The 22,905-nt window shown below is 52.5% G+C and overlaps 1 protein-coding gene across 1 annotated transcript in view; it reads right to left on the bottom strand.

Moving 5' to 3' along the window:
• GNA11 (G protein subunit alpha 11) overlaps positions 1-13,968 on the bottom strand; it is a 29,390-nt gene extending 15,422 nt beyond the window's left edge. The window contains exon 1 of the mRNA XM_036313822.1: positions 13,833-13,968. Within this exon, the coding sequence (XP_036169715.1) occupies positions 13,833-13,968 (136 nt within the window). The remainder of the gene's footprint in view (positions 1-13,832) is intronic.
• Positions 13,969-22,905: the final 8,937 nt, after the last annotated feature.

Here is a 22,905-nt window from a genome sequence, read left to right as displayed (position 1 = left end):
GGTCAGTGCGTGTCTTATTGACTGGTCGACTGGTTGTTCTAGTTGTTTGGTCATAAAGGTCCCTTAGGCTTTTATATATATAGACTAGAGGCCCGGTGCACAAAATTCGTGCACGGGGCGGGAGGGGGGGGGAGTGTCCCTCAGCCCAGCCTGCACCCTCTCCAATCTGGGACCCCTTGGGGGATGTCCGACTGTCAGTTTAGGCCTGATCCCACAGGGGCAGTCAGACATCCCTCTCACAATCCAGGACTGCTGACTCCTAACCACTTGCTTGCTTGTTTGCCTGCCTGCCTGATTGCCTCTAACCACTTCTGCCTACCAGCCTGATAGCCCCCTAACTGCTCCTCTGCCGGCCTCACTGACGCCTAACTGCTCCCCTACTGGCTGACTGCCCCCAACTGCCCTCCCCTGCCGGCCTGATCTCGCCCCCCAACTGCCCTCCCCTGCAGGCCTGGTTGCCCCCAACTGCCCTCCCCTGCTGGCCATCTTGTGGCGGCCATCTTGTGATGACATCACACGAGGGCATGACGCCACCTAGGCTTTTATTATATAGGACTAGAGGCCCGGTGCACAAAAATTTGTGCACTCGGCAGGGAGGGGGGGTCCCTCAGCCCGGCCTGTGCCCTCTCGCAGTCTGGGACCCCTCGGGAGATAACGACCTGCTGGCTTAGGCCTGCTCCCAGGTGGCAGAGGGCAGGCCCAATCCCTAGGTGCAGCCCCTGGTCGGGCTCAGAGCAGGGCCTATTGGGGAGTTGGGGCGCCTTCCCCTGTCATGCACAGGGCAGGGCAGATTGGGAGGTTGCGATGCCACCCTCAGTCACGCTCAGGGTAGGGCCGATTGGGGGGTTGGGGCACCACCCCCTGTCACACTCAAGGCAGGGTCGATGGGGAGGTTGCGGTGCCACCCCCTGTCACGCACAGAGCAGGGCCCATCAGGGGGGTTGGGGCTCCATACCCTGTCATACACAGAGCAGGGCCAATCAGGGGGTTGGGGCGCTGCCCCCTGTCACGCACAGAGCAGGGCCCATCACGGGGGTTGGGGCTCCGTACCCTGTCATGCACAGAGCAGGGTCAATCAAGGGGTTGGGGAGCTCCCCCCTGTCATGCACAGAGCAGGGCCGATCAGGGGGTTGAGGAGCTCCCCCCTGTCACTCACAGAGTAGGGCCGATAGGGGAGTTGGGGCACCGCCCCCTGTCACACACAGAGCAGGGCCCATCAGGGGGTTGGGACGACGCCCTCTATCACCCACAGAGCAGGGTCGATCAGGGGGTTGGGGCGCCGCCACTGTCACACTCAGGGCAGGGCCGATGGGGAGGTTATGGCTCTACTCCATCACACACAGAGCAGGGCCCATGGGGGGGGGGGTTGTGGCGCCGCCCTCTATCACCCACAGAGCAGGGCCGATCAGGTGGTTGGGGTACCGCCACTCTCACACTCAGGGCAGGGCCGATGGGGAGGTTATGGCTCTACCCCGTCACACACAGAGCAGGGCCCGTGGGGGTGGGGGGGTTGGGGCGCCGCACCCTGTCACACACAGAGCAGGGCCGATCAGGGGGTTGAGGCGCTGCACCCTGTCACACACAGAGCCGCAGGGCAATCAGGGGGTTGGGGAGCTCCCCCCTATCAGGCACAGAGCAGGGCTGATCAGGGGGTTGGGGCGCCTTCCCCTGTCACGAACAGAGCAGGGCGGATAGGGAGGTTGTGGCCCCGCCCCCTGTCACACACAGAGCCGCAGGGCGATCAGGGGGTTTGGGCGCTGCCCCCTGTCACGATGATCCTGGTGCCGGGAGGCCTCTCGGCTCCGCTGATCCTGGTGCTGGGAGACGTATTACCCTTTTACTATATAGGATAGAGGCCTGGTGCATGGGTGGGGCTGGCTGGATTGCCCTGAAGGGTGTCCTGGATCAGGGGATGATGGCTGTTTGCAGCTGGTCACACACCCTTCAGGGTGGGGGTCCCCACTGGGGTGCCTGGCCAGCCTGGGTGAGGGGATGATGGCTGTTTGCAGCTGGTCACACACCCTTCAGGGTGGGCGTCCCCACTGGGGTGCCTGGCCAGTCTGGGTGAGGGGCTGAGAGCTGTTTTCAGGCCAACTGAAGCTCCCAACTGCTCCTTTTTTTCTTTTTCTTTTTTTATTCTGGGCCAGCTTTAGCTCTGGCTCCAGCTCTGAGGCTTCTGCTGCTGAAAGAAGATATCTGGTTTGTTTCGGTTCTATGATCGAAACACTGTATAACTCCAGCTCTAAGATCCCGGCCTCGTTGAAAGCAGGTTTCTGGGGTTTTGTTTAGCTTCTATATTCATTACAATGTTTCTTAAACTGCAGGCTCAGAGGCCTGCAGCCGCAGGAGGGGAGCGGGGAGCGTTGGTTTCCTCCGTCACTGAAGCAAGCAAGCCCCATGTTAGTTTCAAGCTGCCTGGCTGCCGGCCGCCATCTTGGCTGGCAGTTAATTTGCATATCTTGCTGATTAGCCAATGGGAAGGGTAGCGGTTGTACGCCAATTACCATGTTTCTCTTTTATTAGATAGGATGTCCAAAGAGTGGCATTGGTCCTGATGTTCTTCACTCAGTAGATGGTCACAAGCTGTGGCCCACCTGTACCATAAACACTACTCAACGATGAAAAGGAAACCCCATGGACATACCCAACAGCTGATGGGCTCCACGGAATTATGCCAAGTGGGGAAAAACTCAACCCCAGGAGACTATGTGTCTTCTGATCCTGAATAAACTTAAAATAGATAAAAGACTTAAATGTAAGCCGTGAGACCATAAAAATCCTAGAAGAAACCATAGGCAGCAAAATCTCAGGCATCTCTTGATCCATATGTTAATGGATACATCTCCTAGGGCAGTGGTCGGCAAACTGAGGCTCGCAAGCCACATGCAGCTCTTTGGCCCCTTGAGTGTGGCTCTTCCACAAAATACCACGTGCAGGCGCGCACGTACAGTGCTATTGAAACTTCGTGGCCCATGCACAGAAGTCAGTTTTCGGCCTGGGTGAGTCTATTTTGAAGAAGTGGCATTAGAAGTGGGGGGTGTCGGTCGGTCAGGCAATGGGAGACGTGGCGCAGGCGGGCCGTGGGATACTCAGCACGCGATTCATGCACGAGTTGAGGATGGGAGAGTTGGAAGGGGTCGACCTCTGTGAACGTACCTCAATCAAATTGAGGACGTTTTTAGCAAAGGCCAGCTTAGGAGTACCCTAATTAAGTTAATAACAATGTACCTACCTATATAGTTTAAGTTTAAAAAATTTGGCTCTCAATAGAAATTCAATCATTGTACTGTTGATATTTGGCTCTGTTGACTAATGAGTTTGCCGACCACTGTCCTAGGGCAAAGGAAACTAAGGAGAAAATAAAAATATGGGACTACATCAAAATAAGAAGCTTCTGCAAAGCAAAGAAACCATCAACAAAATGAAAAGGGAGCCCACTGTATGGGAGAAGATATTTGGCAAAGATACATCTGATAAAGGTTTAATATCCAAAATATGTAAGGAACTCATACAACTTAACAAAAGGAAGACAAACAATCCAATTAAAAAATGGGCAAAGGACCTAAACAGACATTTTTCCAAAGAGAACATACAGATGGCCAAGAGACATATGAAAAAATGCTCAAGCCCTGGCTGGTTTGGCTCAGTGGATAGAGCGTTGGCCTGCAGACTGAAGGGTCCCAGGTTCAATTCCAGTCAAGGGCACAAGCCCAGGTTGCGGGCTCAATCCCCAGTAGGGGGCGTACAGGAGGCAGCCAAACAATGATTCTCTCTCATCATTGATGTTTCTCTCTCTCTCTCCCTCTCCCTTCCTGTCAATAAAAATATATATATTTTTAAAAATGCTCAAAGTCACTGATCATCAGGGAGATGCAAATTAAAATGACAATGAGGTATCACTTCACACCTGTCAAAACAGCTACCATCAAAAAATCAAAAAATGACAAGGATGGAAGAAAAGAAACCCTAGTACACTGCTGGTGGGAATGCAGACTGGTGCAACCATTATGGAAAACAGTATGGAGTTTCCTCAAAAAATTAACTATGGAACTGCCATTTTGACCCAGTGATCCCATTTCTAGGAATATATCCTAAAAGACCTGAAACTCCAATCAGAAAGAATGTATGCACTCCTATGTTCATAGCAGCACAATTTACAATAGCTAAGATCTGGAAAGAACCCAAGTGCCCATCAGTAGATGAGTGGATAAAAAAAAGGTGGGGTATATTTACCATGGAATACTATACAGCAGTAAAAAAGGATATCTTACCCTTTGAGACAGCAGGGAGGACCTGGAGAGTATTATGCTAAGTGAAATAAGCCAGTCAGAAAAAGACAGTATCACATGATCTCACTCATATGTAGAATCTAATGAACAAAACAGATCCAGAGACATAGAAGCATGGAAATGACTGTGGAATCTCAGAGGGAAGGAAGGAGAGGGTGGGTGGGTAGGAGATCAACCTAAGAACTTATATATATATATATATATATATATATATATATATATATATGCAAAACCCATGAACAAGGCAACAGGGTGATGAAGGCCTGGGGCAGGGGATGGAGGTGGGTTAAAAGAGGTCTAACTATAGAGATGGATGGATGAGTGGATGGATGGGTGGTAGCCAGGAAGGGCAGGGGCATGGGTAGAAAAGAGTCGTATGAGGTTCCCTGTGGCGCTAGAAATGCTAAAGGCCCTGATGGCAATTGTGGATTCAGGTGCTTGCACAGGTAATGACACTGTGGGGAAGTGATGCATGTGTACCACGTCCCTGTAAGGAAGCCGAGTAGCTCCAGGTCCTGGCTGCAGTTACACCTCAAGTTTATGTCCATGGATCCCTTTTGCCCCACCTACCCAGTTTTTCAGTAACAGGACCAGCCCAGTGTTTTGAGAGGACTTCTGTGGGTGCCTGCAGCTGTGTGCCAGAGTTCCTACCACTGTTAAATACGAGTCACCTCATGGGCCCATCCCTCCAACCCTACTGAGCTCCTGGCACAGAAACCCAAATCCACGGTTTCCAAGAAACGCCCAGCACCCGACACCCCAGCTATTCTTTCCAGAGGCCATCCTTGCCGTTCACTCTGTATCTGTAAGGTCCCCATTTTCAGCACGCTGAGGCCCAGTTCCCCAAGAGAGGGTCTGCCTTCTGCCTCCTGCCCGTCAGCCCCTCTCACAGGCCTGCAGGACACCCCCCAGGCACACTCAGTCCTGCCACCATCAGGAGGACAGTCTGAGTGCTGCCTCAGCTGAGACTAATAGAGAAGAGGAAGGAAAACAAGCCCCTCTGTGATGGGTTGGAGGCTGCCAACCGCTTCACTGATTGGTGGAGAGCTAGGATGGCAGATTGGATTGAAGGAAGTCAGTCTGAGCCCTGAGCCCTAGCAAACATCCCCAGATGTGGGAGAGAAAAGGGGTTCAACCCCCTGCCGGCCACAACCTGAAGAGCAGGAAGGTTGCCACTTATCTGATATCACTGACACACTCGAGTATGCAGTTATCCACAACCCCTGGGGCAGGTGGCTGCAATCTAGCAATAGAACCTAAGCCAGTGATGGCGAACCTTTTGAGCTCCGCGTGCCAGCATTTTGAAAAACCCTAACTTAACTCTGGTGCCGTGTCACATATAGAAATTTTTTGATATTTGCAACCATAGTAAAACAAATACTTATATTTTTGATATTTATTTTATATATTTAAATGCCATTTAACAAAGAAAAATCAACAAAAAAAATGAGTATGCATGTCACCTCTGACACACGTGTCATCGGTTCGCCATCACTGACTTAAGTGTTAGAGTCAGAAGCTGGGTTTGGGGCTGGCGCTGGCGCTGGCTGTCCACCACACTGGGATGTGAGTAGAGAAGCCAGGAGCCCACAGAGTCACAGGAAGGCCCAGGCAATAGCACTGCAGGGGACCTGGGCTCCTGGAAACGCAACATGAACCTCAAACTGTGTCAACAGCTCCAACATCAAAGAGGGTGCGACCTTATGCAGGGAGACTCAGAAAACACAAAATCCTCGAGCAGCTAAGGAAAGCTATTACACACTTCTCTCACCCCCACTCATTCAGTCATTCTTTCATTCAGCGATACAACTATCATCCCGCCTCCCACTGGACAGGTGAGGGATCTGAGGCACAGAGAGGTTAAGCGGCTTTGCTGAGGTCACAGAGCTGGTAACTATGGGAACTCAGGTCTTCTTGCTTCACAACCACAGCATCTCCCCCGATACCGACTTCCATTTCTCCTGTTCCACCACCGCCACAGCCACAGGGAAGTGAGAAAACGTTAAGTGCACTGGGGGAAGTGCTCCTTGGCCAGAAAGAGAACAAACCAGTGGGCACCTACACTGATAAGAGACAGGAAGGAGGACAGAAAGTGTGAACCTCTGGACTCATCTTATCTCTACGCCAAGGCAAAGTCAGTGGAGCTGACTTCTGCCCAGGGGCCTCCAAGGTGCGACGCCCTTTGGTCAGGACATGCTGCCTGCTGTAACTGAGGCCACTGTGCAATAGCCCAGTAGCACTGGCCATCCCAACCATTTTGCTGGGTGTCTTCTGAGCCCCTTTTTAAAAAAATTTTGTTTTATTGCTTAAAGTATTACAAAGAGTATTACACATGTCTCCTTTTTATTTTTTCTCCCCTTGACCTTCCCCCGGCCTCCCCTACCCCCCAGTGTCTTGTGTCCATTGGTTATGCTTATATGCATGCATACAAGTCCTTCGGTTGATCTCTTACCCCGCTCCCACCCTCCCCGGCCTTCCCACTGTAGTTTGACAGTCTGTTCGATGCTGCTCTGCCTCTGTATCTATTTTTGTTCATCAGTTTATAATGGCCTTTATTATCCATAAATGAGTGAGATTACGTGGTATTTTCTTTCATTGGCTGGCTTATTTCACTTAGCATAATGAGCTCCAGTTCCATCCATGCCATTGCAAATGGTAAGAGTTCCTTCTTTTTTTACAGCAGCATAGTATTCCATTGTGTAGATGTACCACAGCTTTCTAATCCATTCATCTGCTGATGGGCACTTAGGCTGTTTCCAGATCTTAGCTATGGTAAATTGTGCTGCTATGAACACGGGGGTGCATATATCCTTTCTGATTGGTGTTTCTGGTTTCTTGGGATATATTCCTAGAAATGGGATCACTGGGTCAAATGGGAGTTCCATTTTTAACTTTTTGAGGAAACTCCATACTGTCTTCCACAGTGGCTGCACCGAGCCCCCACTTTTTAAAAAAATATATTTTATTGATTTTTTCAGAGAGGAAGGGACATCGATGAGAGAAAACATCGATGAGAGAAAAACATCAATCAGCTGCCTCCTGCACACCTCCTACTGGGGATGTGCCCACAACCAAGGTACATGCCCTTGACAGGAATCGAACCTGGGACCCTTCAGTCCGCAGGCCGACGCTCTATCCACTGAGCCAAACTGGTTAGGGCCTGAGCCCCCACTTTTATCCTCACCTGCTAGGTGTTATCGCAGCCTTTTCTGAAGCCTCTGAAGGTCAATGGACGTGACATAAGCTTCCAGTTCCACTCACCCCTGCCGTCTAGCCCAACTAGATGTGGGTGCCTGGGCAGAGCTCAGGGACTGGAGGACAGGCCCGCCCACCCACCCAGCCCAGCTACAGACATCCCCATCCATTCAGATGAGAAGAACAATGGGACAGACACAGGCAACCTGTCTCCTGTTCAGATGCCCCGCCCCCACATCCCCCCACCCCAGTCTCCCTGAGGGGTCTAACCTGTCAACTCTTATCCCTTCCAACTCTACCTCCCCCCATCCCTCTCCCAATCGAGGTCCACAAGCAAACAAACATGACAACCAAAGGCATTTCCTACCAGTCTCAACTTGGAGCTGCTCCTTCTAAGATGCTTACAGTGCACCCACCTCGTACAGTACCAACCAGGGGCTGGAAATCAGGAAAAGTACCCAGCCCTAGCCAGTTTTGCTCAGTGGATAGAGCGTTGGCCTGCGGACTGAACAATCCTGGTTTCAACTCTGGTCAAGGGCACGTACCTCTGTTGCAGGCTCGATCCCTGGCCGGTTGGAGCACAGGCTGGGGCGCAGGAGGGAGGCAACCATTGATGTGGCTCTCTCACATCAATGTTTCTCCCTCTGTCTCTTCCCCTACCTTCTACTCTCTCTAAAAATCAATGGAAAAATATCCTCAGGTGAGAATGAACCAAAAAAAACACAAAGAAAGAAAAAGTACCCTGATGGCCAAATCCCTGACAGCCAAGCTCTGGGGACCCAACTCTGGAGACCCTGCTGTGAGACAGAGGGACAGGCTCAACAACAGGAATATTGTGAGTGGCACTTCCTAGCTTAATACCCATCACCCCACTTTATCCTTGCCATAATCCTAAATTATTGTCATTTCACAGAAGAGAAAACCAAAACTCAGGAGTCACACAGGGGCAGAACCCCACTCCAGCACTTTCTAGAACTTCCCAGCTCGGTCCTGGTATGGACACCCATATCCCAGGACTATTCCCGTAGCCTTTTAAAGGGAACTTATGCAAATAATCCAGTGGACAGGGTAGAGATAACAGGACAAAGCTTCTTCAGCTTGCTGAGCACCTACTGTAAGCCATTTCATCGTACCATAGTGCTTCAGGGGCAGGGGCACCATTCCCTCCAACAAATGAGGAAACTGAGCCTAGGAAACAACACTGAGTTACCATGGTCCCACCCCAAAGCAAGCACCACCCCTGCTGCCCAGCCTGGCTGGTGAGGTGGGGGAGAGGTGGACAAACCCCGCCTCCTCCAGGGGGGCCTCCGAGACAGGCAGCTGTGAGCTGTGCCCTTGAGTACCCATGTGTCCACCCAGCAGAGCAGAGGGCCACAGGCAGGTGGCAATGGGGCTGCCTGAGCAGGGAGCCTCACGTCCAGGTATGATGGGGCATCAGGGGGTGCCAGGTGACTCCCATTCCATTCTCCTGGGGGCACTGAATCCAATCACAAATCAGTCATCAGAACACATTTCTGAGGTCTGCAGGGCTCTGTGCTACGTGGCAGTGGGATAGTCAAGAGCTGGAAGTGGGGGGTGTTGAAGGGAATGAGGAGTCACTCTGGCAGGGTAACACACCCCACAATAGGCCAGGTGCCCTAAGGCTGAGAGGCATAGGAACTATGAACACCCCCTCCCACGAGCCAGCCACCTGAGGTATGAAATCCCAGTTCTGTGAGCAGCGTGAGTTACACCAAAAAATAACCCTGCACACAGGCATTCCCAGAGCCCGTGGAGACATCCTGAATCCCATCCACTGCTCACAGACACCAGGGAGCAGGCCACCAAGGCTGACTGTCCCCACTGACCAGGCTGCAGCTGCAAGCTGGGAAAGGGGTGCCCTTTGGGACCAGAGATGGGACCGCTCCTCCCACTGCTCTCCAGCTCTAACCACCCACATGGCCCAGAGTCCTAGACCAGATGCACCCACCCCAGGGCCAGGACAGAGAAGAGACAAAAGCAACCCTCGGGCAGAGGTCCTCATCTAAGCCATGTCTGGTTTCCTAATGCCAGGGCCACAGGCAGTGGTAACGGCAAGTGCTGTGGGGCTGCACCTAGGAAGACTCCACCACAAAAAGCAGAAAGTGAAACCTTCTGTGGTTAAATGTCTGAGGCTGAGCACTTCCTCCAGTCTCACCGCAGTGACCGGCACAGCTAGGCACACACAGAGCCCAGACCGGAAGCACAGTCGTCTGTGCAAATGGAGTTTAAGTGCCAGCTCTGGCCCCAGAGCCTGGTGACACACCTGGTGAGGCTCCAAGGGCCTGCAACACTAACTGTTCTTTGTGGGGAGTCATTCCAGGGGCTCAGCCTTTTGGCCCCATGGGACCAGGCACTGGGTGTCTTCCTGGGCCTTGCAAGGAAACAGAGGAGAGTGGGCAGTCTGGGCTCCTCACAGTTCCAGGGACTGCACCCGGGAAAGCAAAAACATTTTAGCTTTTAGCCAAAAACATTTAATTTCATTTTAATTTCAAGCACAGTAAGACTCCTGGGGTGCATGGAGGTCCTTCCACAGCCCCAGGGGAAATCGAGGGACAGACAAGAGGCCAACCATGGGCGCTTCCTGCTCTCTCGATCTGCAGGGGACCTGGCCAGGCCCCTCTGCCAGGAACCAGTGATCACGCTCCGCTCTACACCTCAAAGCACTGGGAGGCACGCCCTTCCCGCTGGAGCCACCACACCCCATGCCAGATTCCGAGCCTTTTCACCGCCCTGTGGGGCCCAGAGCTGGCCAACAGGAAGCCTGCGGAACTGACCGCCCTGCTTTATTTAGAAATCCCTGGAGCCACTGGGCTCAGCCCGGGCAGGCTGCTGGGCCTCTGAAACGGGGCTCCCATGGAAGGCCTGGAGGTTCAAATGGGAAACCTGTCTCGAGACACAGATAGGGACCCCCTCAGTGGTTTTCTATCAAATGACGGAAGCCAGTGGGCCTGCCTGGGATCCCCGCCCCAAAGCTCCTACTGGCCTCAGGATTCTGGTCCACAGGATAGCAGAGTGATGCATGCTGTTGGGACCTGCAGCACAGGCATACTCGCCATCCTATTCCCAACAACAGACAGAATATTAACAAGGATACTGCCTGGAACACCAGAGCTATGACACTGAAGACCTGTATCCATGTATTCACATGTACGATGTGTGTTGAGTGCACACATACATGCACGCACACAGCTTTGGACCCTACAAACAAAAATACCCTTTTTAAGCACTCACAAAACATCTGACAAAGTAATTTACACACTGATAACATACTAGCTCTGCAACACGCGTTTTACACTGTGTTACCATGGGGCAGCGGCTCTCAAACACAAGTAGTCCTGCCCGCGCCCCCCCCCCCCCCCACGCCAAGGTATGCCAGGCCATGTCTGGGGACATCTGTGGGGTGCTGGTATAAAGTGGGTGGGGCCAGAGATGCTGCTCAGCTCCCCACGGTGCCCAGGATGGCCCCCTACAGAGACTGACCTGGCCCCAATGTCCCCAGTGCCGAGGGGGAGACCCTGCTGTATGGAAAAGAGATGCCTCTTTGAGATTTAAAAAGGAGCTATGAGGGAGCACTGGGGACAGAGCCCAAGAGGTTCCCCCAGTCCGAGGGTCAGAGTCCAGATCCAGGAGCTCCACAGGTAGGTCATTCTTGCCACCAGGATGGGACATTAAAACCCCCACCAGGCTGAGAGGTTCCATAGGTCACATGAATACAGACCTAAGGAGACAGGGGACCTACATGGTGAAATGGGCAAGGGCTTCTCAAGTGACAGTATTTTGCTCCACCTGGTTCCAAACCCAGGCGCCAAAGCAGACACACCAGAACCTCACAGAAACAAGACCCCCCCACACACAGAGATGCCACAGGGATGCGGAAGTTGGCACTCCACTCTGAGCAGCTAAGGGGTGGAAGGCCCTCAGCCCAGACTGCTGCTGGAAAGCTCAGTCTGCCCCTGCAAAATGGGGACAGTCCCTAGCCAGTGGCTGGCTTGCTGGGGGTGGGCGGCTAAAATGAGTCCTATAAGCGGTTGGGTACCAGGCAAAGGGTACTCAGTAAGAACGCCCTCCCTGCATCCTCACACCCCACGCTGTCCTCTGGTCATCAAAGTCTTCCCAGCAAGGGGTATTCAATCTCAGAAGATGGGCTGCTTGGTAGTAAGTGTTCCCAGGGTTCCCAAAAAGGTCCCAGGCCCAAAGCCTGCAGGATCACTGGGTAAGGAGGGCCTCAGGGTCAGTCCCCACCCCACACACCTGGGCCTCTGCCCTGCACTGATGACGATCCTCCTCATGTCAGAACCCTTCACCGTGAACCTGGGAGCTCACATCACCCTCACTGTCTTATCTGACCTCCATGCTTAGGATGTAACCTCAAGAGACAGGTGCCTGTTCTCCCAATGTGCTGGCTGGGTGCCCTCAGGAGAGAAGGGGTGGGACTACAGACACAGGTGCCCCTGCAACTGACTCCCCCCACGTCTTCAGGTGGGCATTGGCCAATTCCAGATCCGCTGCAGGGCTCCTGGGGAAGCCCAGGGAGAATGCAGAGGCACACCAAGGCTGCAGCAGCACAGGTCACTGACTTGTGGCATTGACCCCCACATCGATCTGAAGCCTGGACAGGCTCAGGACAGGCTGCCGGGGCACCTGGAGGCTCACCCAGGCCCCAGTCAAGGCCGGCTGATGATAATGTTGAGACACTTCTAATTTCTAACCTCTCCCCCCTTTCAAAATAAACTCTACTGCCCACTGCAGAAGCCACCTACCACGAAGTCCTCCCAAGTGCCTGCCACTCGGATACCACTGCAAGTTTCCGCCAAACTTTAAGGTTACTCTCTGCCTGTCTTTTCTCAGAGGTAGCCCATTTTATGGTCTTTAGGTAAATCAGGATATACATTTGGAAAAAAAAGTAGAGAAGGTATTTCATAAAAGGGAGGACCCTGCAGGTGGGAGAAGCAATGCATCCCAGGCAAGACCAGCTGCCTCCCAAAGGGCCACCAATGCCACTACTCATCATCAGGAGCTCCACGCCACCTCCAACCCTCCCCCTTCTCCCACCCAGGCCCATCAAAACTACCTCTAAGCAGCTTGCAGCTTTCACAACTTTCCCTGCAGCCCAGGAATGAAAAGGAAGCAGGACTCATAATGGGCAGGGCCCAGGTTTCTGTTTTGTAAATGACCTTCTTGCCTTTGCCGGCAGAGGTAAGTCCTTCAACAGCCCTTATTTGGGGTGACAACACTTTGCTGACAGCTGGGCCAACTCACTCCCTGCAACAGGTGTGCCCTGGGGAGACAGGAACGGGAACAGGAATCTTCCCTGGAGGAGGAGGAGGAGGAGGACCCAGGAGGACCAGCTCCCACCAAGACCGAAGGAAAAGGCTTGGGGAAGGCTGACTGAGCCGGCCAGTTCCGAAAACCTGCAAAGGCTCCACCTGCTCCCAGCCTCCAGCCCAAACAGAAACCTCCAGGAGAGAAGAAAGGCTGTCCCCCACGGTGTGTACCCCTTTCCCGAGGGAAAGCTTTTTTCCCTCAGGGGGGCAGGGAGGAGCAGATGTGGCTTAAAGGAATGGGGGGTAGGTGGGGGGCAGGCCCTGAGTGTAGGGAACAGGGCTCCACCTGGTGGGAAGAGGCAGAGAGGGGATCTCGGGGGGGAATGCGGGGCGCGTCAGTGGATTACAGATCAAAGGTCTGGGCCGAACAGACAGACGCTGGGGGCAGCGAGGGGGACACTGAGTAGGGCAGAAACAGGGGGCCAGCCCTATGCAGGAAGGGGGCTCGTCTCGTGAGAAGGGGCAGAGGACAGACCTGCCAGGGTTGTGGGGGCCCCACCTGGACCACACAGTGGGGCCCAGCCCGCAGGGATCAGGGACCTCCCGTGGGCAGCACAGGCTGGCCCTGAGGACCCAGGGGACAGAAGTGGACAGCAAAGGCAGGAAGCGACTCCTAGAGACTCGACGTGGGCAACAGAGACAGGGGCTGGCCCCGAAGAAACTGGGACCTCATGTGGACAGTTCAGGCAGGGGCGCACCCCACAGTATGGGCGGGGTCAGGCCCCGAAAACCAGGGTCCCCGCCAATGCACAACACAGGCAGGGGCTGGCCCCCAGGCCGCGGACGCCGCCGTGGACAACACGGGCACCGACTCCGAGGCCCAAAGCTCCGCCGTGGGCTGCACAGGCAGAGGCGGACCCCAGGCCCCAGGCCGCCTGCGTGGACAGCACGGCCGGGGCTGACCCCGAGGCCCCTGGCCCGGGCGCGGACAGCACGGCAGCGGCGGCCCCGCCCGGCACACACGCACCGTCGCCGCGGACCCCGCAGGCCCGGCCGCACTCACCGAGCAGCAGCAGCTTGAGCTCGCGCCGGGCGTCGCGCTTATCCCTCCGCAGCTGCTTCTCGATCTCGGCGTTGATCCTCTTGGACTCCTTCACCTCATCGCTGAGGCAACACGCCATCATGGACTCCAGAGTCATCGTCCCGGCCCCGGCCGCCCGCCGGCCACCCCCGCCGCCGCCCCCCGGCCCGGCCCGGCCCTCGCCTGGAGCCGCCCCGGCCGCGCCCGCCTGGCCCTCGGCGCTGGCCCCCGGGACGGCCGGTCTGCTCGGCTGCCTGCGAACGCCGGTCCCGCTCGGCCACGCACTCCAGCCCTGCCGCCCTGCCGCCCTGCGCCCGCGTCGCCGCCGCTACCGCCGCCGCCAACCGCAGCCGCTGCGACCAAGCGACAGCGCCGCACAACCTAACCTGCGCGGGCACAGAGCCGACGGGCGTGCGGCACGACCAATGGGAGGGGGCGGCGGCCCGCGCGCCCTCTGAAAGGGCGGGACTAGCGGTCGAGGTGGGCGGGGTGGGGCGGGGCGAGGGGGACGCGCCCGCGGGTTTGGTTGCGCCAACGTGGGAAGGGGGACGCTCAGCTGGGAGCCAGGCGGGGCCGCCCGGGATTGTGGGAATGTGGCGGACTCGGCCGGCACGCTCGGTTGCGCTCGGCTCGGCTCGGCCGGGTCGGCCCCGCTCCGCTGGAGAGCAGGAGGCACGGACCCCGCCAATGCGGTCTCGGCGCTGGGGACCCAACCCCACAGGAAACATTGGGGTCCCAACCTTAACGGTTTCCCGGGAAGCGTCTTGGCATTGCCTAACCAAAAAGAACCTTACAGTCATCCATTCTTGGAACAAACATTAATGAAACGCCTCCTGTATACTGGGCCCGGGCATATAACAGTTCCTGCTATATGCCACGTATGCAGCAAGCTTTAATGGAATGCCTACTGTATAGCGGGCATAGACCAAGCCTTAATGCAGTACCTGCTATATACCAAGCACACTGCAGGCATGTAGCATCTGCTATATACCAGGTATGGGCCAGACATGAGTGCAGCACCTACTATCTAACTAGGCATGAAGCAAGCATTAATGTAATGCCTACTATATACCAGAAGGCAAAAACATTATGGAGTGCCTGCTGTAAACCGGGCCTTAGTGAAGTGCCTGATATATTCCAGGCAGAAAACAAGCATTAATGAAGTGCCTACTGTGTACCAAGCACTGCTCCAAGCCTCTTTAAAAAACAACAACCTAATACCCTGTTGATATTCTTGGGATGCAACCAGACCCCTTTATTTACATATAGAGCTCCGGGCTGCTTTCACTCTGCACCAGCAGACTTGAGTAGTTGCAACAGAACTAAAATATTTACTATCTGGCTTCTTACAGAAAGAGACCTAGATTGAGGCCCAAACACACTGGAGTTACTCAATCAATAACTTCTGAATAATGGAAAAAGCAAACTGTGTAAGATGATGAATGTTTACTGTTTTAAGGCACCATGTATAGGTGTGATTTGTTCCACAGAAATCTATAACTAATACATGCACCCAAGAAAAATAAAAGCACAGATCCACATAAGACCTATAAATGTTCATAGCAGCTTTATTGATAACATCCTCAAACTGGGAATATTAAGTGTTCCTGGTGTTGGGAACCCACTTCACAGGCAAGGAAACTGAGGTGCCATTACCAATAGTTCCCTGACAATGGCACCTCTCTTAGACCTGATCTGGCTGGAGGTGACTCCTAGAGACTCCCCACTCCACTCCCCACCTGGCCTTGCCCAGATCCCATCACGCACCTTCCCAGCTGCACCTTGACACAATTGTACTCTCCTGTCTTGAGATAAGGGGTAAGAGGAGGGTCAAAGTCTCCATTTATTATTTGATTGGGAGGGTAGAAAGATTAACTCCTTGAAACTCTCATTTTGGGGGCTTGCCACCTGAGTCAGGTCCCCCCCTCAAAAAAACAACAACAAAAAAAAAACAGACAAAAGCTCCACTTGAACAAAGACCCTATGACCAGAGAAACAAGAAAAATGTTGTCTGGAGGAGGAGATCGGACAGGTCTTCCTGACACCACCCTCACCCCACTTACCACCCTGTTGGATTCCCACCCCAGCCCTTTCACAAACCAAAATAACCCTTTTTCTTTATCTCTTTACTCATTTACCCCACCCTCCATAATATAGCGGATCTGTGTCTGTCTTGATCACTGCTCTATCTAGAATCCAGCCGGGTACACAATAGGTGCTCAATAAATATTGAAGGAAAGAATAGATGAGTTGTTTGTTGTTTGCAAACATAGTTTGCTATCCATATCTACCACCAAACTGTGACCTCCAGTTGGGCAGTGATCATGTGTGCCTTGGTCACCATGGCCCCCCCATGTCCAGCACAAAGCCTTGGGCCTCTTCCCTCTCCGGCACTGTGTGCCAGGTGCTAGACTGAATAGTGACAAGTCACCCATGTGTGTGAGTTCCATGTGTCCAGGGAACTTTGTCCATCGTGTTCTCTGTGGGTATCCCAGGGCCTGAAACACCACCTGGCATATAGTAGATGCTCGATAAAAGTTTGTGAAATCAATGAAGGAAAATAGCTCTCCTGGGTGCTTCTTCTTTTCCTCGGGAATCTATATATATAAAACCCCAATATGCAAATAGACCGAATGGTGGAACAACCGAACAACTGGTCGCTATGACGTGCACTGACCACCAGGGGGCACACGCGGAACGTGGCAGGTGTCAGCAGCAGGCAGCAGAGCATGGAACATGGTGGGTGTTGGCCATGGCGGGACGGTGAAGCAGGTGAGCGGGGGCACCAGACCAAGGCGGGGCGCTGGTCACTGTCACTGGGGCAAGCCTCTGGTGGTTACTGAAAATCCTTTGCTCCTGTGAGCCATGGTCCCACCCGGCACTTGCACCTGCTGCTGGCGCCAGCCCTGCTCGCACCCGTGGCTGGCGCCAGAGCAGCCACTTGCACCCACTGCCAGCACCCTGCACCAGCCCCGATTGCTTGGCACCATCAGCGGCTGCTGGCCCCAATCGCCCCTCAGGGCTTCTCCACCTCCCCCTGCTCCTGAGGGGCGATTGGGACCAGCAGCCGCCTCTCGCACCCGCTACCAGCGCTGGAGCCGCTGCTCTCACCTGCTGCTAGCGCCAGCCCCCATCGCCCCACGCCGTTAGCGGGTGCAGAGTGGGACCAGCGCCATCAGTGCATGGGAGCGGTGGTGGTGGGAGCGGGGCTGATGGCATTCAGGAGACTGGGGGCCGTGGCAGGAGGGGCCAGGCAGGGGCACGGAGGATGGGCCAAGACCCGCCCCTATGCTCACCTACTCACTGCAGCCTCATGGCCCACAGTTCCTTTCAAAGTGCATGAATTCATGCACTGGGCCCCTAGTAAAAAATAATAACTGCACTTTCTTCCCTTCTTCCCTTATTTGCTCCTGCTCTTTGCTGTAGTCAGCCTCCACTTCATACAGGACTTAAAGCTCAGAATTGAATCTTGTTTTTGCTGCCAACTTTGGTGTGGACAATAGGCAGTGACTTAACTTCCCTGGGTCTGTTTCTCCATCTACAAAGTAGGCATAATATTAATTTTAAAATATATATATGTGTGTGTGTATGTGTGTGTGTATATATATATTATTGTTGACAGTATTACGGATGTCTCCCATTTGCCCCCTCCACCCAGCCCCTGCCCCACCTCAGACCTTCACCCCACTATTGTCTGTGTCCATGGGCTATGCATATTCTAATATAATAAAAGGCTAATATGCAACTTGACTGAACAGTGGAACAACCAGTTGCTATGATGCTCACTGACCACCAGGGGGCAGAAGCTCAATGCGGGAGCTGCCCCTGGTGGTCAGTGCGCTCCCACAGGGGGAGCACCACTCAACCAGAAGCCCTGAGCCTCTGTGGCAGCGGCAGCACTAAGGATGTCTGACTGCCAGCTTAGGCCCGCTCCCTGTGGGGAGCGGGCCTAAGCCATCAGTTGGACATCCCCCAAGGGCTCCTGGACTGCAATAGGGCACAGCCTGGGCTGAGGGACCCACCTGTGTGCACAAATTTTGTGCACCGGGCCTCTAGTATGTATATAAATTCTTTAGTTAATCTCTTTCTGCCCCCCCCCCCCACCCCCTTCTCCTTGAGATCTGTCAGTCTGATTCATGCATCCATGCCTCTGGACCTATTTTGTTCGACAGTTTATTTTGTTCATTAGATTCCACATATAAGTGAGATCATGTCATCATAATATTAGTTTTTGTTTTTGTTTTTGTTTGCGGAGAGCTATTGTAAGTAGCCAAGGAGACAGTTCTTGTGAAGTACACAAAGGAAGCTTAATGTTTGCTTAAATACATATTTAAAAACTAGGAGACGGTGGAAGATAACCTCTAGGATGGCCCCCAGTGAGCCCACTGCCTGACATTCATGAATTCGCCTCCTGTCCAGGACATAGGTTGAATTTAGTGTTACGCTTTTGACAAATAGAATATGGCAGATGTGACGTCAGAGATTCGGTTATGAAATGTCTTTGCTTACATCTTGGGCTCCTCCTTGCTTGCTCTTATGCATCTTTACAGAAGTCTAGGCTACCCTCCTGGAGAGCCATGTGTAGTAGAACTGAGACCTGCCAACAGCCATTGAGGGAGCCATACTAGCTGCCCCTCCGGCCCCGGAGGAGCCTTCAGATGAGGCAGCTCTGGCCAACAGCTTGACTGCAGCCTCATGAGAGACCCCAATCCAGAACCATCCAGCTAAGTCGCTCCCAAATTCCTGATCCTGAGAAACTGTCAGATAATGAATGTTGACTGTTTTAAGGCACCATGTTTAGGCATGATTTGTTACACAGAAATGGATAACTAACACATGAATCCAAGAGAAATAAAAGCACATGTCCATCCCTAACTGGTTTGGCTCAGTGGATGGAGCGTCAGCCTGCGGACCGAAGGGTCCCAGGTTCGATTCCGGTCAAGGGCATGTACCTTGGTTGCGGGCACATCCCCAGTAGGGGGTGTGCAGGAGGCAGCTGATCAATGTTCCTCTCTCATTGATGTTTCTGGCTCTCTATCCCTCTCCCTTCCTCTCTTTAAAAATCAATAAAATATATATTTTTTAAAAAAGCACATGTCCACACAAGACCTGTAAACAAATGTCCACAGCAGCTTTATTGATAACATCTCCAAACTGAGAACAACCAAAGTAAATGTCCACCAACAGGTGAGTGGAATAAACAAACTGTGGCCAACCCAGACACTGGAATATCTAATCCTCACCTGAGGATATTTTTTCCATTGATTTTCAGACAGAGTGGAAGGGGACGGGGAGAGAAAGAGAAACGTCAAGAGAGAGACACATCAATTGGTTGCCTCTCGCATAAGCCCCAACCAGGCCTATTGGGCTGGGGATCGAATCCACAACTGCATTATGTGCCCTTGATCGGGGGGAGTCGAACTCTAGACCTGTCGGTCTTCTGGTTGACGCTCTAACCAGTGAGCAAAACTGGCCAGGGCCAAGAGGTGGTACTTTCATTTTATTTTTTTACATGATTCAATTTATTATTATTATTTAGTGAAATCATAATACATTAAATTTATGGTTCCCTAACATACCTGTCCATAACTATAAGGCGGTGGTACTTTTAAAGACACTGAAATGGGGGCAGGTAGTGTTGGGACTGGAGTTAAAGGCAGGAAAACAAATCAGATGGGAGAGGAGTTAGGGTTTCACTTATTTCTCCACGTTATTTATTTATTAAATGTCATCTGTGATACCCCTTCCTGACAGCAGCTCTGCCTTGGGCATTGGGGGAGGAAGTGAGGGGAGCAGCTGGGAGCGTGCCAGCATGAGGTGTCTTGTCACTCTCATCCATTTGCTAAGTGCCTACTATGAGCCAGGAGCTGGGCGGGCACTGGGCAGGCCCCCAGTGAATAAGACGGGAAACCGAGGCCCAAGGCAGGTGGTAAACTAGCCCCGGGGCCCAGCCACTTGCTAAATGCTGACTCTGCCTTCCCCACCCATGGGCGCAGAGAGACAAAGTCCACCCACAGCCACCACACCTTGATGTCTGGGAGGCCTGCCCTCCTGGCTCCCCGGGCCTCTTCTCCGCTTCCCTAGGACATTGGCCTCCATGCCTTGAGGAATTTGATTTTATGAGGGGCTCCAGGAGCCATGGAACAACACCATTTCCTGGCACGGAGCTGAGAGCAAAGGTGAATAGAACCCAGGCTCGAGGCAGACAGGACAGAGGGGCACCTGGAGTCAAAGTGCCAGCCCTGGAGTCAGGTGGCAGATCCCACAGCACTCAAGTCCCTACCCTTCTCCATGCCTCGTGGCTGAAAGGGAGTGCTCGCCGCCTCCCCCTATAAAGAAAATCGGTGAGCCCAGCCGGTGTGGCTCAGTGGTTGAGCTTTGACCTATGAACCAGGGGGTCACCGTTCGATTCCCGGTCAGGGCACATGCCCAGGTTGCAGGCTCGATCCCCAGTTGGAGGCGTGCAGGAGGCAGCTGATCCATGATTCTCTCTCATCGTTGATGTTTCTCTCTCTCTCTCCCTCTCCCTTCCTCTCTGAAATCAATAAAAAAAGAAAATTGGTGGTATCTCGTGGACATAGTATTAGGGGAACTGGAAAGGGGCTCACACCTGATCCTGCCTCAGGCCCCCAGCACTGTCCCCAGCCTGCAATCAGAGAGGAGAATCATTTGTTTCCTTTTATTTTTAGTTTCTCAAAGATGGTCTAATCCAAGAAGACTGAGGGGTCTGGGTCTGTCTGGGTCATGGTTTGTTCTCAGTACCCGGTGGGCCTGGTCTATAGGAGGCACTCATGAATGTTTGCTGCACAGCTCCGTAAACATTAGCTTTGACTCTTTACCAAAAAAGACATGCAGATGGCCAAGAAGCACTTAGGAAAAGGCGAATTAAAAGCACAGTGAGATACAGTTAGACCAGAATGAAAAAGTCTGACTATACTAAGTGCTGGCAAAAGTAGGGGGCCACTGGAACCCCTATCCCCAGCTGGTGGGAATGCAAAATGGCGCAGCCACTGCGGAAAGCCATGTGGCAGGTTTTCAAAAGGTTAAACACAGACCTCCCGTTGGATCTAGCCATTTCACTCTAGGCATTTACCCAACAGAAAAGAAAATATACATCCATACAAAGATTTGCACACAGATGATCAGGGCAGTCTCATTTTGAGCAGCTAGTAGACTATCTGGTTCTCATACCTCACACACTTGCCCCTCCAGCCCAGCTGTGTGACTTGCAGGAAGTGGCTATCCCTCTCTGAGCCCCTGTTTCTGCAACTGTTGGGGTAACGATAAAAATGTTCAAGTATTCACTCATTTGTGGATTATAATGAACAACATAAACAGATGAACAAAAACAGATCTAGAGACAGAGAAGCATCGATCAAATGCTCAGACCTCAGAGGGAAGGTAGGGGAGGGTGGGGGTAAGGGGAAGAGATCAACCAAAGGACTTGTATGCATGCATATAAGCATAAGCAATGGACGCAGACAAACAGGGGGTGAGGGCAGGACTGGGGGGATGAGGGGACAATGGGGGGATAAAGACACAGTTGTAATACCTTAATCGATAAAAAAATTTTAAAAATTTCCAAGTATCAATAAACACATGAAAAGGTTCTCTGCACATAGTAGATACCCAGGAAAATGCAAATGAGAACCACAGTGAGATAGCATTCAACAGCCACTAGGATGACTAGAATAAAAAAGATAGATAGCCCAAGCAGTGTGGCTCAGTGGTTGAAGATCCACCCATGAACCAGGTCATGGTTCTATTCCCAGTCACGGCTCTTGCCCAGGTTGTGGGCTTGACCCCCGGTAGGGGGTGTGCAGGAGGCAGACGATCAATGATTCACTCTCATCATTGATGTTTCTCTCTCTCTCCCTCTTCCTTCCTCTCTCTGAAACCAATACAATAAATAAATAAAACCATTAAAAAAAAGACAGATAATAGCAAGTGTTGGCAAGGACACGGAGAAAACAGGTGTTCAAACAAAAACCGTGCACATGAATGTGCACAGCGATGTCATTCATGACAGCCACAAAGCGGGAACAACACACGCGCCCGCTGGTGGGTGAATAAACACAATGTGTCGTCCACGTGAAACCCAGAACACGCCGGAGTACTAGGCAGCAGTGAGAAGCAGGGAAGCACTGACATACGCTCCATCGTGGATGAACGTTGAGAACATGATGCTCAGTGAGAGAAGCCAGATGCAAAAGCTACACAGCGTGTGATTCCATTTACATGAAATGTCCAGAACAGGCAAATCCACAGAGTCGGGAAGTGGGTGAGTGGTTGCCAGGAGTTTGGGGAGGGGATGGTGAGTGACTGCTAACAGGGACAGGGTTTCTTTTTGGGGTGATGGAATATGCTGTAATTAGTGGTACTGGCAACACGGCATCTTAAATATATTAAAAACCCTTGTACACTTTAAAATAAATTTTTAAATTTGTGTAAATTTGCTATGTGAACTATATCTCAAAAAATAAGTAAGTGATAAAAAAATTCCCACATAGCTTGGCACACATAAGTACTCAATAAATGCTCCGGCTTATCATTATAATGAGCTGAATGGGCATAATAGAGCCAGAGTTTTTTGTGGTGGTTTTTTTTTTTTAATACATTTTTATTGATTTCAGAGAGGAAGGGAGAGGGAGAGAGAGGTAGAAACATCAGTGATGAGAGAGAGTCATTGATTGGCTGCCATCTGCATGCCCCGCACTGAGGATTGAGTCTGCAATCCTGTCATATGCCCTTGACCGGAATCAAACCTGGGACCCTTCAGTCCACAGGCTGACGCTCTACCCACTGAGCCAAACCGGCCAGGGCAAGCCGGTCTTTTTTTCAACAAAAATTTATCAAGCACCTGCTGTGTGTCAGGCACGGTTCTCGGCACTGGGGACACAGCAATGAAAAGTCAGACAAAAATTTCTGCCTTCATGGAGCTGGCATTCTAAGTGGGGGCAGACAGGTAACAAACAAATATAAATAGTTTAAATATATAGAATATTAGATAGGAGTAATGCTAAAGAGAAGGAAATGAAGCAGGGTAGGGGGCTTG

Source organism: Myotis myotis, unplaced genomic scaffold, assembly GCF_014108235.1.
Source record: "Myotis myotis isolate mMyoMyo1 unplaced genomic scaffold, mMyoMyo1.p scaffold_m19_p_6, whole genome shotgun sequence".
NCBI lineage: Eukaryota > Metazoa > Chordata > Mammalia > Chiroptera > Vespertilionidae > Myotis > Myotis myotis.
Note: the sequence above shows the minus strand (reverse complement) of the source record. Positions and strands in the feature narration are given on the sequence as shown.